The sequence below is a fragment of the Micromys minutus genome, assembly GCF_963924665.1.
Source record: "Micromys minutus genome assembly, chromosome: 1".
Classification (NCBI taxonomy): domain Eukaryota; kingdom Metazoa; phylum Chordata; class Mammalia; order Rodentia; family Muridae; genus Micromys; species Micromys minutus.
In genome coordinates, this window is record NC_137969.1 from 151,679,544 (window position 1) to 151,698,356 (window position 18,813).

Below are 18,813 nucleotides of genomic sequence, written 5' to 3' on the forward strand. Positions count from 1 at the left end.
CTTTAATCAGATGAGCTAAATTTCTTTGATGTCAGACCTGTGAACATACATTCCATGACTGTGAGCAAATAGCCCAGTCATCTCTCATCGCCCACATGATAAATGGACAACTTCAAGGTAGAAAATCTGCACTTCTGTAACTCAGTGCTTTTCTTCAAAATTAGCTTTCTTCAGTTTGTATCTCAAAGACACAGTTACTCCCATGCGAATGGAGTCCTGAAAGCTCACTACAGTGGGGTATTTTTCTTTCAGCCACTACATTCAAGGCTTAAACATGGACCAATCACTATCGTCTTGTCCATAGGGATCTTTTAGAATAACGTTGCTAATCTCTTAACTAAAGAAGAAATGCTCCTGGAAAGTGGGAAGGCACCGTGCGTCTCCTATCACTGCAATCCCTTGAAACACTGTCAGAAAACTTAAATGAACAGGAAGATGAAACTGGGTGGTGGGCTCAGTCCTGCAGCTGTCCTTCCTGGTTTCTCTCCTTAGAGCAATGAAAGAAACATGGGAAGATACCAGCTCAGCCTCTCTAGTCAGCAGTTACTGGTGACTGTATTTTATTCATGTGCTGTAAATGACACACAGGAAACTGTCCTGAAAAGCCCCCAGTGGGGAGTGTGACTTCCTGGAGCCTGCATGGAGAAGTCAGATATCCTTAGTTGTAGTTAACAAACCCAGACAGAGCAGCAGGAAGAGGAAGCTAATGAAGTGTAACACTATACTCTATATAGTATGCAGAACTGGAGATGTTCGCCTTTAAGCACAAGGAGGTACAGTTTCTAAAGGTAGCTCAAGTCAATGGACATTGTTTTATCTCCAACAGAATGACAAGAGGCATAACCCAAGCGATTCACTAGTGACTACCATTGTAGTGAGAACTTCTAGGTAGATGTACACGTGTGTGGTGGAAGCACGCATGTACAGGTGAAGATGAGTGTGTTCATGTGTATGTAAAGGCCAGATGTTGATGTTGGGTGATCTCCTCTACTGGTCTCCATGTTACTTAATAGGGAAGAGCCTCCCACAGAATCAGGGGCTAATCTAGGCACCCAGCTTACTCCAGGTATCACTTATCTCTGTCACCTCAGTATTGTGGTTACAGGTGGGCTGCCATGTGGGGGCTAGGCACCCAAATTTCAGGTTTTATGCTTGTGTGCCAACTGCTTTTTTTTAAGAGTATAAAATTTAAATGATCAATTAGTTATTATAAAAGCATGACACAATCATATCTTTGAATGTTGTCAAAACACAAACCATATTACACAAAATTTTAGCATCAATATATATGAGACAGTCTAGGTTACAAGCCCATTTTCCCCCAAAAGTTATTATTTCTTATAAATATTTAGACTATGCATTCAGCCCAATTACTTTTTAACTGACTAGAAAAGAAAAATATAAATGATGCATAAAAGATTTTCAGACAACTAAAATGTATTATAACTATGACAACCTTAATATCCAATTGCTTTGCTGTATATATTTCTGTAGGGTTAAGACAGGGTAGGCTAGATCTAAGTAGCCATTAATTTTTAATCCACACTTGCCTACACAATGCTTTAATGTGAGCAGGACATGAATCTGTCCTCTTTTTGTATATTTGCAAGATCTGGGTTGCACTTAGTCATAAGTCCTAGGACATAAGCTTGAATGCTGTGGTGGCCCCACACCATGCTTAAAATAGAGTTATTCAATCTCTAAAACTGTAAACCTGGCATTCAGAAAGCCTGCTATCACTTTATCCTCATTGGTGCAATGTCATTAAATATTCTATCATTTTAAGCACTTTGAAACTCTGAATGGAATGGGTTAGCCATGTTCACTGTTGAAAGTACATCTGTTCTGCCAAGATCAAACAGCCAGTCCAAGGTCGCCAAGGGAACCTTGCAGTTCTTAATAATAGTGTTTTTTGAGTCAAACTCCATCTAACAAAATCTATTAGAACTACATAAAAAAATAGTTACCTCTTTATAGGTTTGTATTTATTAAAATTTACAATATAAATGAAAGAATAAAATAGATCGTATATTCAATAGGTAATTCTGCATATGGTCAATAATTAAATAACTTATATTCCAAATATAGAATGGATTTTGTCTCCCAGTTTATTTTACTATTTCTAATATATTCTCTTTCCTTTGACCCTATTATTAAATAACTTATAATTTGTATCCTTACACTCCAGTGTTAAAAAGAAAATCTACTATTTTAAAGCAAATGGTTGCTCCTTCCCAGAACCACTCATGGGAACACTAGACAGGAAACCGGAAGGTAGTCACATGATCAGAGTATTTCTGGGGAGAGTGGGCTTTAAGACATAAAAACTTCTAAATAGCAACTCACTTAAAACAAAGTAGTGAGGTGGTCAGAGTGGCCCGCACCCTTCATCCCATCACTGGCAGATAGAAGCTGTCAGATATTCGTGAGTCCAAAGCCAGTCTGGTCTACATAATGAAAATCTGCCTTAAGAAAAACAAAAACAAAACAAAACAAAAACAAGTAGTAATATGCTTTAAGAAAAAGAAAAAAGAAAGTAACATTACAGCAGTAGGGAATGTCTGCAAGAAAATCAGTTTGATCCACTGATAGAACTAATACTATTTTGATTGCTGTTTCTGTCAACAGTTATAGATTAAAAGAAATTTCTCCTGCAGATTAACAAGATAATTCTCTATTTCAAAACTACATACAATATATGTTTCATAGTTTATATTTCTCCACATGGAGACTGAACAGTAATCATTTTATTTTCAATTATTAAATGAATACTTAATCCCTTTAAATTCATTTAAAAGTTTTAATGACAACACACACAAATTCAATTTAAGGTAATGATGAGACTAAAGAGAAAAGAAACACAGCTGGGAAATGATGGGCGAACTTCATTAGTGCCAGTCACTGGCTGCTCTAGTATAGAAAGAACCAGACTGCATTCAGCTGAAAGCAGTAAATGGTGAAAAGACACACAGAGAGATTCTGTCTACACTAAATTTAAATAGGATTCAAACCCAGATTACTACTTTATCAAGTCTTATGGAATTAAACAAGTAAAATTTAGCAATCCTTTTCTTAGTAATCTTCTGTATAAATATAAAGATCCCAGATACATGAAAATGGTTTGAAATTATAATTGTTCACAGCTTTATAGGCAATTATAAATTTCCATCTAAATAGTTCATGTAACTTGATGTATCTGCACAGAAAGAGGAAGGTTAAGAATATGTGATAAGCGTAGGCAGGTCTACCTTGCAAACCTTGGTTTTTTTTTTTTTTTTTATTTGCATTTCTGGGCTCTTGCAAAGGCTGCACTGGACAGTTCTGCAGCAAGTAAAAGGCTGAAGTCATTACGAGCTCAGACTTAAGGCCTCCCAGTATCCCCTCTAACCCTACATCCTGGACACACTTCCAAGCTTGGGTTGCAGACAATATACACATTTCATTCTGACGGCTACACATTTTCAAACCATTTGAACAGAATAATCAGACTTAGCATGATGATTTCTTCATAGAATCTGCAGAAGTCCTCTGTGCAAGATTAATGTTGAGCTTCCTAGGGCACCATTGTGAAAATCCTGTTAAGGATGGGACATGACCATGCTTTAGTGGGGTTTCCTGCAGGTTTGGGATCATAGCCGTACACGGAAGGAGCTGCTTTTACAAGGATGGCTCTGAGGAAGAAGACACTGGTTGGCACAAAATATTGCAGCCAAAAGTAAGATATGATTGTTGACAATATTAGGGATAAGGAGGTTGCGAATCCTTTTAAAATGTCATCTGCATACTTAATGACAGCAGCTATTACAAGGCCTCCAAGTGCCTGTAGAACAACAACTATCCACATAGGTTGATTATATCCCTGAAAAAAATCCATTTTTTTATACCAATTCTCCAAATGCACACGCATTAATCCAAATATACGCCCAAAGAAACCAAGTTGAATATTTCTTATCCATACTGATTGTTTTGTTTCTTTTAAGATTTTCTCAAAATAAACTCCAGCAAAGCCACTTGAAAAACAGGCTGTGAGAACTGCCATGAGGCCTACAAACTGTGAGCCAGCTGAAAGGTCTTCGGAATTCAGCTCTTGAGAATCTGAAGGCCACTGTACAAAAGCAACTCCTGCCATCAGAATGACTAGGGAGAGCCACTGGTACACACCTAATTTTTTACCAAGCATAGACACAGAAAATAATGCTGTTATAAGAATTTTCAACTGATGTGTAACCTGGCTGCGTCGAGGTTTGACAGTGCCACATAGAGTAAGTTTTCCTGAAGAGTATATATCCCTGATGGAATAGCAAGCTTAAGTGTTTCCATGGGTTTATTAAGAATTTCATCATGCAGCACTCTATTCAGTGTTCTCACACTACACTTGCTGTCTTTGTAGGCTAAAAAGATGCAGGCCGTTATCTTCAAACATTTAGCCACAACCGCTCCTGTAGAAGACAGATAACGAGGCCCCCTCCTCTTTTAAAGTCCTAGAATAACGCATCGTAGTAGTCTGAAACACCAAAATTCCCAAGGAAAGATATTTTAGGTTGGCAGACATTGTTTTTTCTTCATTTTGCACTGCCGGCTCCCGTCGGCTCTGTAGCCTGGACCGCCTCGGTGAGGCCCAGGCCGCCAACTGCTTTATCCACTGAATGCTCTCTTCAGTCTGAGATTATGAAAGAAAACCACAGAAATAGGAGGGAGTTGCAAACCTTGTGGTTTTATAGACATTTAGGAATATCGTGAATGCAAATAAATAATACCTCGTTAGCCTAATGGTTCTCAGCACACAAAGCAGAAGTCTGCAAGCCTGCCGTGCCCAGGTGAAAGATGACATGTGGCTTACAGGACCTTACATTGACCCTTCCTTTTTAGTGAGCAGGAGGGAAACTTGAGTAAGCACAGTAGCGGCCTTGTCTTCCTCCTTATCCAATCTACACATAGGACCATTCTTAAGCTCTAGCCTGAAAGGTCCTCTTTAGCTCTGAATCTGTGATGTCAGAGGCCCATCCAGAAAGTTTGAAGGTGGGGTTGGCAGAGGAAATGTCAATATAGCAAGCAGGCACCAGGTTCCCTTCCTAAGATGACCAAAGAAGGAAAAGCACATGACTGAGTGATAAGTGACTTGGTCTCAGCCTCAGGGGACAACAGAAGACAGTGAAGATGTAGCGAGCCTGGGAGGCACTTGCTGGCTAGAAAGTGTAGACCACAGAAATCTGGATTTCTACACGAACACATAAAACTAGATATTAAAGTGGAAGCTGGGATTCTATATCATTTTACAAATAGCTTTAAAAATGGAAATTTTAAATGCCATCAGGAACAACAACTATATCTATGAGCCGCATCCATCCAAAAGGCCTCCATGTTGTAATCTGTAGACACTGAGGGCGGCGGAACTGGTCAGTGTACACGATCTGCAGAGAGAAGGGTGCTTGTGATCAGTATCTTCGATGTCTCTACAGGCTGTGTCCTTGCACCTCACCTTGGTCACTTTAGAGACAGACTTTGGGGTGATTATGTAAAGCAGGGTTGTGGCTTTGAACCTGCAAACACAACAAAGAGGCATTGCGATGTCATGCACACGCTGGGACAGCGCTCTTACCATCCACATGGACCTCAGTTAAGAACTTGGTAGAATGATTCAGACGTGGCCCAGGTTACAGCACAAGTCCAGAACCTTAGGAATGTCTAGATGACAGAAGAGATTTTTCTAGATTAAAAAAAAAAAAAGGAGGTGGTTGGTTTTTCATCACATTTTATTAATGTGGCCTTCACCAAGTCAAGCATTAAATTTTAGAAAATAAAATATCAAAATAGAAAATTACCTTGCTGGGCATTGTGACATGTGTCTGTATTTGCCAACACATTCAAGAGGGGGTTGAAGCAGGAAAGTTTAAAAAGAGAGAGAAAAGAAATTTCAAAATGAGAACACATTTATTTGCAGTGCATACAACCAGTATATGTCAGGTTTCAAGTATTTCTTAACTTTCATATATAGAGACAATTCCAGATATTTCAGTATTTTTCCTAGCCATTGAATGTTCTTATGGTAGTTCCCTCTATCTCTCTCTCTGTCTGTCTCCCTCTCTGTCTCTCACTGTCTCTCTGTCTCTCACTGTCTCTCTGTCTCTTTCTGTTGTGTGTGTGTGTGTGTGTGTGTGTGTGTGTGTGTTGGGGGCGGGTATTGTGTACTCCTGTGTATTACTGTATACACATCCATTGTGCATATGCAGGTCATAGCACAGCCTCAGGTGTCCGGTGTTTGCCTTCTGCCTTGTTTGGAACTCCTGTTTGCAGCTCTGCACCCAGGCAAGATGGCCTATGGGCTACCTGAATCCTCCTGTCTGCCTCTTATCCACAGCAGGAACAACTGGGGCATTTGTTCCCACTCCCGACTGTGGATTCTGAGCATCCAAACTCAGGTTCTCACACTCATGTGGCATGTCCTCCATGCTCTAAGCTATCTCCCTAGTCCTGCATGTTTCTTTCTAGAACAGTAAAAGAGTGTCATACCAAATTAATGCGGTGTTTAGACATTGCAGTTTGTATTTTTCAGTTATACATAACATGTTGAAGTAGTGAGAAATGATCTTTTTAACTAAAATTTTGGTGGAGATTGAATGTTTGTGTGATTAGTAAGAAGATAATTAGATAAGTAATATGATCAATACATACATGCATATGCTCTCTTTTTCCTGGAACTCTTTGTAGACCAGACTTTCCATGAACCCACAGAGATCCACCTGCTTCTGCCTCAAGAGTGCTGGGATTGAAAGCGTGTGCTACTAGGCTAGGAAAACACGCTTTGTTTCCTGGGCTATCCATTAGAAGGTAATACTAAAAAGGAGCTGCCATAAATGAGATAACGTGGTAAGATTCAACTGACAACGGATAGCCATTGTAGGAACAGGCACACTTGTAAAATCCCCACAGATTACCACAGAAGCTGTTATGTTCTGGTTCTAAATTTGCTATCAGCTTGGTTTCAGTTACTATTTTAACTCTTCAGCATCCTTATTGTGACTAGCAGATCATTCACAAGACTTTTAATGAAGATAGTTCCCTGTATTATCTACCCCCAGGCATGTTTTTGAGGATGTTAGTAAGTGGCCAGCATTTTCCCTGGAATCTGAGCATGAGTGTTAGAGGAGACAGAGAAACTGGCAGAATAAAACTGCTGGCTCAGGTCATCAACGTGGAATTAATGAATGGGGATTTACTCAAGCGTGTGCACTCTGTCCCCTGTGCCATGGCACTGGCTTACTCAGGCTCTGAGGCTGACACTCTGCTTGTCTTTCCTCTCTGTTGGAGCCAAATGGATCTTTCTGAGTGGTCATAGGACACACTTCTGGGTAGGGGTGCTCAGAAAGTACAGTCTTGTTCTTCTAAGGAAACAGAGCCAGTCAGCAATATAAATCACACAAAACTTAGAAGAAATCCATTCACAGGGTGCCTACATCTGTCTGGAAGCTTCTAGGAGTTGAAACATGTGAATGTTATTGCCAGCTAAAACATGTTGGGGGAGTGGGGGAGTGTACATGTAAAATCTTTGCCCAGTTCTCTATTGTGTTACATAGCTCTAAGGTTCTTTCCATGCATACAAAGCCTTCCATAAGTAGTAGCCCCTTATCCTGGGTCCACCACTTATCTCAGATCTGCCCCTGTACTGGTTTGAGTAGGTGTGACCCCATCCCCACCCCCCACAGACTCATGCTTTTGAATGTACTGTTAGGGGGCATGGCCTTGTTGGAGGAACTGTGCCACTGTGGGGTGGGTTTGCAGTCTCCTCTGCTCAACCTCTGCTCAGTGTGGAATTCTAGTCTCCTCCTGGCTGCCCATGAAAGACAGTTGCCTTCTGCTACCTGTGGATTAAGATGTAGAACTCTTGGCTCCTCCAGCACCATGTCTGCCTGGATGCTGCTATGTTTCCTGCCAGGATGATAATGGACTGAACCTCTGAACCTGGAAGCCAGCTCCAGTGAAGTGTTGTCCTTTATAAGGGTTGCCTTGGTCATGGTGTCTCTTCACAGCAATGGAAACCATAAGACAAGCCCTTTCCCCAGATTCAGGTCCACTGAAACCCTGCCCCTGCTTCTCTGAAAACTCACTTCTTTTTCATGGTCCCCATGCTCTGCCCGTTGTCATCTGCTGTTTTTAAATGTGCTGTTCCACCCCATGGCGTGTTTTAGCCTGGCAGTAACATACATGCATTTTGACAACTATCCAGCTCCCAGAAATTTCCAGACAGATATTGGCACTCTGAGAGACTGGTTTCTTCTCTGTTTTGTACGATTTATATTGCTGACTGGATCTGTTACCCTTGGAGAACAAGGTTATAGTTTTTGAGACCTCCCCCATCCAGACATGCTTCTGATGTCTTTATGTGGTTATTTTTCTCTTCCAACATGACTTTTAAATATCTGCTTTATTTCTCCTCTCCTCACTCTCCTCTGTTTGTTGTTCCATGGCTGGCTTCTTTCCTTCTACCCTTCTCCATGTCTGTAGATTACAAGTCACCACCAGATTTCTGGCTCTAGGAAGTGCGTATTTTTGGAAGCCAACCATACCAACCCACACAACCAACCTGTAAATCAGCATTTCTCAGCTTATAGGTAGTAAACCCCTTAGGGGTTGAATATCAGACTTCCTGCAAATCAAATAGTTATATTATAATTTATAAACAGTAACAAAATTACAGTTTTGATGGAGGAATAAAATAACTTTATGGTTGGGGGTCATCACAACACGAGGAACTGTATTAAAGGGTGGCAGCACTGGGAAGGTTGAGAACCATGGCTCTAAATGCTTGAGAAATCCCAAAGCTTTTTGCAGTAATCTGACAGGTTTCCCTCTACAGGCTCTTGGTCTGCCATATGTACATAGGTTGCTAGTGCATCTATAATAGCGTTCTAATGGGAAACTATATTCCACATTACAGAAAACTACTTTGCAAATGCAGTTTGGAATCACCTTGTGGTCCATGCTCTCTTCTGTTCTGGTGAGGAAGGTGGAGTGACTTCTTTGCTGTGGGTAGCCATTGGAAACTTTGCAGAATTTATGTGGGACCTGTGATGGATGCCACAGAATGTTCTCGTAACTATGCTTTCTTTTCCATAGGCGTGTGCTGTGACTCCAGGAGCAAGGGAGTTAGTTGGAGTGTCATGTGTGAGGATGAATGCTGTTACACTTTCTTGGGACATTTTCTTTTTTTTTTTTTTTTTTTTTTTTTTTTTTTTGCTTTTGGAAAAGGAGAAGTCAGAGAAATTCTGTCTTAAAAAAAGAAAGAAAAAGAAAAGAAATATTTGTGGTAGGACAGACATCTGAAATAAAAAACAAAACAGGAGGGGAACCCTCCAGTTAGATGCTTTGAGCTGCTAAATGTAACTAAAAGCAAAGAGACTTTGAAAGACACTATATGGGGGGGTGCTTATGTTTGGCTTTAGTCAGTTCCAATAAAAAGTCTAGCTCCAAATCTCTAACTCAGAAGCAATTTAAACTGAGATTTTTGCCACCTCATAAAAGAGTACCATAAACACACAGGTTTCTAAAGAGGAGCAAACGTCTTCACGGATAGATCACCATTGCACAGTTACAGTTGGAGAAGGGAAATAATTATATTACAGGTTTTGGTGGGTTTATTATCTGTGCACATGAAACTAGCATCAAAATGATGGGAAAACAGTGATTTTTTAATACTTATCACTGTAATCATAAAATCACTGAGGTCATACAGTTAGTAATAACAAGGCACTCCATGTCCCATGTGTTATTCTTGTTTTAATTTAATTTTAGTTTATGTGCATGCATGCTTTGCCTATAACATGTGCCTTCCTGGTGCCCATGGGGACCATCAGATGACCTGGAGCTGGAGTTTCTAATGCCTCTCCATCTAGGTGCCGAGAATTGAATCCAAGTCCTCTGGAAGAGCAGACAGCACTCCTCAGCACTGAGCCATGTCTCCAGCCCCCTTCCTTTTTGATTTAGTATTTACGCTAGCATGTAACTGACAGGTTTCATCATCACATCTTACACGTGCGGCTTTGTACTGTGTTTCCATTTGCTCCCACATGCCCTCTCCCACTCTGCCTGGTTCCCTCTTTCCCAGTCACTTTCTCGTATGCAGAACTATCATATACACCCCATCACTCTTTCTGTTTTCCATCCAGCATAGAGTGTCTTCCTTCTCTCTCGTGACTGTCTTCCTCATTTTAGGACCTGCTGCTCTTTTATTTTTATTTATTTGACATTCAGCCATTTGGTTCTCACCCACATTGACCATCTGTAGTTTCGTGAATATGGTAACAGGCACAGAAATTAGCAGCGCATCCAGTTTCTTTGGTGAATCCTCATCCTCATTATGTTTTCCAGACAAATGTACTCAGATGCGATATGAAACATTCCTCACTCTTTTGGCCCAGGCAGTTTTATTGAGCTTAGCATCAGTGAGCACATCTGGAGTCCCCATCTCTTTTGTGGCAAATGTGCAGATTTCTTTGAGTGCTGGAGAGCACACTTCTTGAAGTCCACTCCATGGGTGCACTTAGGGATGTTGATGGTATATTTCCAAGTCACCACCTCGTTGATTGCAGAACAACCTCTCTTCTTCTTGTCATCCTTCTTGGTGGGAGCCATTCTGCTGGGCCCAAGTTGGAAAGGACCTCTTTTTTTTTAATGTTTTCATTTGTTTATGCAATTTTGCTGTACTTGAGATTGAAATCTAGTTACATTGCCTAGGTTAATCTCAAACTCCTGAACCTAAGCCAGCCTCCCAAATAGTACCACCACTCCTGACTTATTTTGTGCCTTTTTCAAAATTCACAGACCGAGTTAGACATGGTAGACATGGTAGACATGGTAGAGTCTGCCTAGAATCTGAGAACTGGGAGTCTGAAATAGGTGAATCATGAGTTTTAGAGTAACCTAGTCTACACAGCAAGCTTAAAGCCAGCTCGTATATACTGAGACTCTGTCTCAGAAAACAAACAAATAAAAAAATAGTTATTATTAAATCCAAGGCCTTGATGGTCTATGTGACCCAGGGGTGAAGCAGTTGCCTAGAAAGTATGAGACCCTGAATTGAGGATGACGTTGGAGAACGGAGAAACCGGCAACGGATCACTCAGACTTCATCTCACAATTCATTATGTTTTAGTAACAAGAAGATTTTAGCTGCATTTTCTTTACTGCGGGAGTTCTGGGGAGGAACAAGGCCTCCAGAGTAGATTTTGGGGAGGTGAAGGTTGAGGATAAGGTACTCAAAACAGTGACTGCCACAGAAAACATTAAAAACATTCTCTTCTATGTGTTCTTCTCTTCCTCCTCCTCTTCCTCCTCCTCTTCCTTCTTCACCACTACCATCATCAAATCCCCTCTGTAATAAGTGGACCAAAAAAAAATGTGATGACTCTTTCAAGTGTCCTTCTTCAGTGTTAGAGTCACCAACAGATTACTGTGAGACAAGGTTGGCATGTTGACATGAAAACAATGATCATGTATGTATATGATACTATATATGCATTGTGTGTGTGTGTGTGTGTGTGTGTGTGTGTGTGTGTGTGTGTGATGTATAGAGTTTTCTTCACATTTTTTTTTTCAAAGTCCCACATCTTTATTTCTGGGGTAAAACATTTCCTAGCTTCTACCCTCATTTTTAAATGTTATTTTCAGTTGGATTATGGGGTTGTCATAGTAAGACATAATCCTTGGTTGTGGATAAATCATCTGGATGTCATCTACCCACAAGTATCTACAGCATATGTGCATGGCTTTGTTTCATGCTCCCTCCTTCCAAATGCCAGGAAAGTACCTTTAGTTGGACTTTGGTGTTTCATGGTTTATTGCTGGAGATTCCCCTGGACTTTCTTATTTAACTTATAGGAGCTAGTACTAAATGTGATAGGTTGACCACTAGTGTTAAATGCCAACAACTAAGAAAAAAGCACAGCTGAACTTTGCTATTTTATTGTTACCCCATCCCTGCTCAGTCTTGTGAGTGAGATGAGCTCTGAGCTTCTCCTGTTTGGTACTTGGTACCAGCGTTCCCCTGCATTGGCAAGCCTGCTGTAACAATGAAGCTTATTCATCTATAGACAACATAGCCAGGGACACATGCTTAGGAGTCAGCACAGGGAGCAGTGAGCGCATGTTCTCCACAGTGTCTAGAAATGGGTTCAATGGGCTAAAAGGTTTACAAATCATTCAGGTAAAAGTTTGTACATTTTGGAGTCAGACCTGGACTTTGGAAGTTAGGAATAATATGCTATTGGACAGTCAGTTACAGCCTCTTTAGGCCTTTACATTCTTATTTATGCAATAAAGATAATCTAATGCTTAGGTATTTAGATTTTATTAAAGTAGACATAATATATATATTCCCCCAGTATTGTAACTTTCAGGATATATTGCCAGCAATAAGTGATATTTCTACAAGCTATTATTGCTTTGTTTTCTTTAATTCAGGACAAAATATCCTATAAATAATAGTCAATACCCTATTAATTTAGTGAAATATTTTAGAAGAAAATGATAAATGAACAGATAGCACACAATTTAAGACCCAGGAAAATGTTATTAAATTAGCATTGGCAAGAATGGAAAATAGCTTTAGAGTTAGAGCACACACTATTTTTTATAGCTGCTCCTGTTGTCATTGTTAAATAACCTTTGGACTAAAGCTTAGTCATTCACAAGTGTGGGGATTTTGTTCTTCAGGCCCTCTATGTGGTGCATGTGCAATGACTTACCCTTGCTGTAAGCACAAGGGCCAATTTCTATGTTCTAACTATTTCAGAAGGTATGGGACCCAGTCTGCTTTGACAGAAATAAGAACTAAACAGCTGATCATGCTGGGAAAACAACTGATGGAAGGAGACAGGGTAGAAGGAGAAAAGCAAAGAACCAAGGGACAGATTTGAAGGCCCTGGGATGGAAAGCTAGAGTAACAAGACCCAAGTTGAAAAAGCCAAAAAAAAAAAAAAAAAAAAAAAAACCTCTAAAATATAACTAGAAAGTGTAAACGGGGAAGAGAATAGCAGTGCCAGTTTGAAAAGTTTTTATTTATTTTTTAAAATCGTCATCAAGACCACAGGTAATGAAAGTACTGGAGGGTGTAATGGTAGCCAGGGTTGTGGGAAAGCTGGTGGGGAAGGTAACTAAGTGAGGGTTTGCCAGATGAGATAACCGGAACCAGTAGACATAGTAAGATAGAAATAACTTCTCTATTATTATCTCTATTGAATTTCCTTGGTGGCTTAATGTCCTTGTCACACAGTCAGGCAAAGAGAGATGAAACTTTAGCTGGGACCTGTGGCAGCCCTGCCTTCTGTTTGTGGCTTAAACTTGTAGAAAGAATAGAGCTTGTACCAGAGCATCAGGAAGAAGAGAATGTCATATTAAGTAGTTCCAGAAAGTTTAACAATTCCAGAAACAAGTAGAAGCTACAGTCACATAAAGGACAAAGGATACTGAATGTCACCGCAACACCGAGTTTGTGCCCCGGTGGGAGTTTTGGTGTATTCTTCCTAATGTCTTAAGTATTCTGTTGAGAAATCTCAGATCTGTACAAATCATAGCCACACACGAGCTTCCTCCAGCTCTAGTCAGAATGAAAAGTCTACCTCCTCCTCCCCGAAACCCCCCAATGGCTGCACCAAATGAGGTAGCCTTCACTTCCCTAAGTCCAGTCCTTCCACCAATGCCTGCATCCACCGCCCTGTCCTGCCAGGAGCATTGTGTGAATTAACTAACTTCTTACTGACTGCTCTTTCAGCTCCTCCCTCTTGGAGTCTCTGACAGTTTTTCAGACACAGCTTAAAGTTCCTTGAGTGTTGCACAAATTGCTAACTCTACATGGCCAAAATGAATGCATCATTTTTCTCAGTGAACTTTGCTGCTCATTGAGGAATGAATGCAATGGAAGCTCCTGGAGCTTGGGACTGCCACTGTAGCCCAGCTCAGTATCTAGGTAGAAATGCTGGCATTTTCTTAAGTTCTGTAAATTCCCCATGATCAGTAGATCCATCTTATTGGATCTATTTTCAATGTACACTCTGCAATTACCCTGCTTTGTTCATCTTCTGGTTAAAACAGCATCATCTCTTGTGTGGATGGCTAAAATGGCTACTAGGAATTTCCACAATCGTTTTTGTTGTTGTTTAGACAGCAAAGTGCTTAAAAATTTATGAACATTTGTGGTCATTTCTCGGAAACTCTTCTATGAGTACTTCCTAGAGATAAATATACAAGTGAAGAAGAATTTTAAACTATGTACATAGAAATTAAAAAAAAAAAAATACATGAGTTGTTTTAAGGCAAGATTTTTAAAAATTAAATTCTGTTTTTTATTTATCTGGGGCCAAGAAACTTTGGCATCTGTCTGGAGATAAAGAATAATTTTGTGGAGCCAGTTCTCTCTCTTGGTTTTCACCTAGATGTAGGATGACCATAACACACCAGCCTTCCACAGCACACACGTTTACCATCTGGGCCTTTGCTCTGCTGACTGACTAAAACCATGCCGACAAGTCGCCACCTTGAGTTTGTTCCTCTCTTATTTGATTTTAAGGTTGACGTTCACACCAAATTTCCAATACCGCATAGGCCTTAGGGAATACCACTGAGGGCTTTTCAGCCCCTGATAGATTCTTCAGGGGACCATTTACTAATTTTAGCTTTTCTGCTGTTGTCTTCAGGTTTTCCAGAGCCCTTATCATCTGAGTTGAATGAACCAGTTCTTCCGTCTGCTTCCCCCATGCCCTTCCCAGGGATGATAACTGTCCTTGGCATCTTTTCAGACCTGGATCTCTATCTATATGAAAACGGATTGTAAGTACTTTTTAAAATAATCAGTTACCGTCAGATAAGAAACAACCTTAAATATGCCCAGCAAAACAAAAGAAGCATACCCTGACATTAATGACAGCCATAATTTGCATAAGATTATAGGTATCATCTTTCCTCACTGCCCCTTTTAAAGTATAAATGCCATTGTTTGTACATGGTGATGTATTTGCTTTTAAAAAGGCATGTGTAGACACAATAAGGCCCACGTGAATGAATCGTGATCGCAGGTAAATGTGCAGGAGACAAAGGGTAAGTGGAGGCACAGACAGGCTTAGTGATTGCAGAGACGGATGGCAACCCAGCAGCCCAGTCCACTTGGCCCATTACAGGCCAGGTTCTTCACTGTTCACAAATACAGCTCCGAAAACTGTGACGGGTCTTTAGTGCAGGTTATTTCTAACCACTCGTAGGGAACTTAACATTTGCCAGGCAACTCAGAAATCATTTTAGGCTTGGCCTACAGAACCACTTACAGTCATATACTGCAATTTCCAGCTAATTCTTCAATCTCACCTTTACACCTACTAATGGAGCTTACATTAGAGAAAAGTTGGGGAAGGGCTGTTTTAGAAGAGGTGTGCAATTCTTCTTATGACTCTGGGTGGACCCAGGATTTTCCACAGCTGATTACAATTAGTGAATCAAACTGAAAAAAAAAAAAAAACCCAAAATGTCTTAAATATTTATGGACTCTCTAGTTTTCATGCCAATTTGCACATAGTCAGACAAACTTTGGGTAATTTTTATTCTTTTCATTCATAAATCCATTCATTAATAAATTGGTAAATTTGGGAGGGTCTGTGGAGAGTTATTACCTCGGGCATTTAAAGAAAAGATAAATTCAAGAAGAGAGGTAAGGTATGCTGAGTAGGAGGTGGTTTGAGGGAGAAGTGTTTTGTTTTTTTTTTTTTTTTTTTTTTCTTTTTTTAAAGTACGGTGGTCTGGAAAGGTTTTCTGATAAGATAGCTTTGTTATAAGGCATATGAGAGTTGGCTGCCATAGCTTTATGAATCTCCTTCCTGCTGTTTTCAATAAACCATTCTTTTTATCTTCTAAGACTGGCAGCCTAGGCACAAAGACATGATTATATAGAATGAATTAACAAGAAACCTGGAACACCCTCTTTTTTCCCCATCTATAATTATATACACAATGCACAGACTCACGCAAATGCCATCCTGGGGCTGTGTCACCAAGTGAACACAACTGTGCATGTGGATGTCGGTCATTTCCCCCCTGTGCTTTCTGTAGCTGACAGTGAACCTGCCAAAGGCAAGGACGAAATGGTTCCTTCCTTCCTCTTGTGCCCAATGCAACACTTGATGCTCAGTGATCACCAGTTCCATCAACAAACTTGAGAGGGAAGTAAGCATTGAGTCAAGCAGCTCACCAGAAGAGCTCCCAATGGCCTCATTTATGCACGCCACTGTCCAAAGTGGATAATGCTTTAGAGAATGGTGGCTTATGTTTCTCCAGGTCTATTGTAATCTGGCATCAGAGACTCTGCTAGACTCTATGAAGTAGGGTGGTACTGTCTCCCCAGTGAGGACACATTCCATAACCAACTCCACGATGTTTCAGACCCTGGGTGCCCCATGACATTCTCTTACTTCTATGATTGATAATTGCCATTGTATCCTCTTTCTGAGATGGTGTGAAAGAGTAATGCCATACTAGATTAGGGAGTGGTGTTGTGACAGCTCACACTACTCATATATAAGGGAGTCATAAGTGGAAAAGGGAGCCTAGAAGTTTTAGTTTATCACAGGGATCTTTCTCCTAGGCAGGGTATGGTAGTTCAGATTAAATTGTTGAATCTCTGTGAATCCCATAAGCTTATTTATTATTATTTATAAATAGAAAATAACAATTGGTGCCTCACAGCATCAGTATGGAAGTCTAATCAATAAAGCTGGATAAGCTTAAAGCTTCTGTGCTGATATTTACTGCATATCAGGAGGTTGCATTTTTACTGTCGGGGTGGTTTGAATGAGAATGGCCCCATAGGCTCAGGTGTTTGACTACTTGGTCTCCAGTTGGTGGAACTGTTTAGGAATGATTAGGAGGTGTGGCCTTGTTGGAGGTGTGTCATTAGGGGTGGGATTTGAAATTTCAAAAGGTCAAACCATTCCCAGTCGGCTACCTTGCCACCTGCAATTGTGAATCAGGATGTGGTCTCAGCTGCTGCTCCAGTGGCATACATACCTGTTGCCATATTCCTCATCATGGTGGTCATAGACTCTAACCCTCTGGAACCACGAGCCTCAACCAAGGTTTTCTTTTATAAGTTGCTTTGGTCATTGCATCTCCTATCAGCAGTTTCAAAAGTAACGGAGACAACTTACTTATAGAAATAATGTTAGCACGTTTAGGAAAAGTTTAGAATTATAGTTGTTGAACATTTACATGATCAATGAGAATGATGCTTATAACTCTATTTGTATTTTAAATTGTATGTCCCTAAATATATCTGCAATGCTATTAAACTAAGTAAAGTGTCTGGTATTCCTGAATGATTATTATATAAGAATCTGAAGAACATGTAAGATGTTGTTTTAAAATTGTTTAACTGCAGAAAAGAATGTCATTTAAGATAGAATACCTCTTTGACTCAGAGCACAGTGCGTGCTAAGGGACTTCCACCCAGGTATTTTATTCCCCTGGCTATTAAGATCACCTGTCAACTTGATACTTTGCTTGCAGTAAATACAGTCAATGGCTGTGTGTTTGGGAAAGATAGAAAAGCAGTCCCTTGATGTGGTCTAAATGAGTCTTTTCTTCTTGTTCTTTTAGAGCATTCCTGAAGTATAGTTAGGAAGGAACACAGGCTATCATAGGCTGAGAGAAACACTGGCTTGTACAGATATGGAGATAATCTGTCTGCTGCTGGAAATGTCTCCAGATTTGTGACAACGGCTAAAGAACCATGGGGTCCAACGGTCTCCGGAAAGCGGCGACACTAGATGAGCTTGTCAGCACGTGCATTGAGATGTTTGGTATGAAACTTTCCCCTTCGGTCCCTTTGTGTTTCTTGATGCTGTCACTTGCTTCCATTCAGATGCAGGTTTCTTATGGGATAGGCTTCAGGGTCTGTGTCCTGGTGTCTGGCCTGCTCTATCGCTGGCCTCTGTCAAACAAACTATCACTCATTTCTGCAACATTCCTTGCATCATTTTTTATTTCCAGCTTTTTCTTCTCTTGGAATTCTCTTTGAGGCCATCCATTGTCATGTCAGATATTAATAATTCCTAATAACCTTTCAGAAATAGTGCTTACTTCTCCCATCCCACTTCCCAGTGTATGTTCTCATGAAATGGTACATGCTACACTGATGACTGTCTTGTTCTTTGACTCGTGTGTCTCTGTGTGTGTGCATTACACAATCTACTATAATCTTCATTCATATATATCCTGTGTCTACCACAGCCATGAGCCATTTTTTTTTTTATCATTGAGCATTGGAGTCACACAAGATAACTTTGTTTAATCAGTTTAACAATTTAATTTGCTTAATTGATAGAAACAAGAAGTAGGCCAGAGTAGAGTTATTGGATCAAAACAGAATGACTACGGCCAGCAAGGTGGCTCAACTCTTAGCAGTGGCAAGCCTGACAGTCTGAGTTTGCCTGCCAGTGCTCACATGGTAGAAGAAGGGAATCAGTTTCTAAAAGCTGTTGTCTGACCTCCACACATGAAGTACCTCCACTCCCATAAAAATGAGAAATAAATAAATAAATTCAAGATGATTGTTCACATTTGAATTTCAGATAGTCACCATTTTTTTGGTATGCTTTACATATTCTGAGGCCATACTTGTTCTGACAACTTAATCATTATTATTTACTTTCAATTCAAAATTACCTGGATGTCCTCAATTTTATTTGCTAAATTTAAGCAACTGTAAATCAGAAGAATGGGGACACCCATCTGCCTTAGTTTGCAAGGAAATAACAGTGCAAGTATGAGGTAGTAAAG

The 18,813-nt window shown here is 40.2% G+C and overlaps 1 protein-coding gene and 1 pseudogene across 4 annotated transcripts in view; one reads left to right on the forward strand and one right to left on the reverse strand.

Moving 5' to 3' along the window:
• Window positions 1-18,813, forward strand: part of RASGRP3 (RAS guanyl releasing protein 3) — a 101,096-nt gene that overhangs the window by 47,857 nt on the left and 34,426 nt on the right. For all 3 annotated transcript variants that reach the window (XM_080919235.1, XM_080919236.1, XM_080919237.1), the window contains 2 exons: window positions 14,688-14,820; window positions 17,632-17,834. In XM_080919235.1, coding sequence (XP_080775361.1) covers window positions 17,765-17,834 — 70 coding nt within the window. In that variant the 5' untranslated portion in view covers window positions 14,688-14,820; window positions 17,632-17,764. The remainder of the gene's footprint in view (window positions 1-14,687; window positions 14,821-17,631; window positions 17,835-18,813) is intronic.
• LOC308416463 (UDP-N-acetylglucosamine transporter-like) lies at window positions 3,554-4,552 on the reverse strand (annotated as a pseudogene). The gene has a single exon. The product of its transcript is annotated as a UDP-N-acetylglucosamine transporter-like (transcript).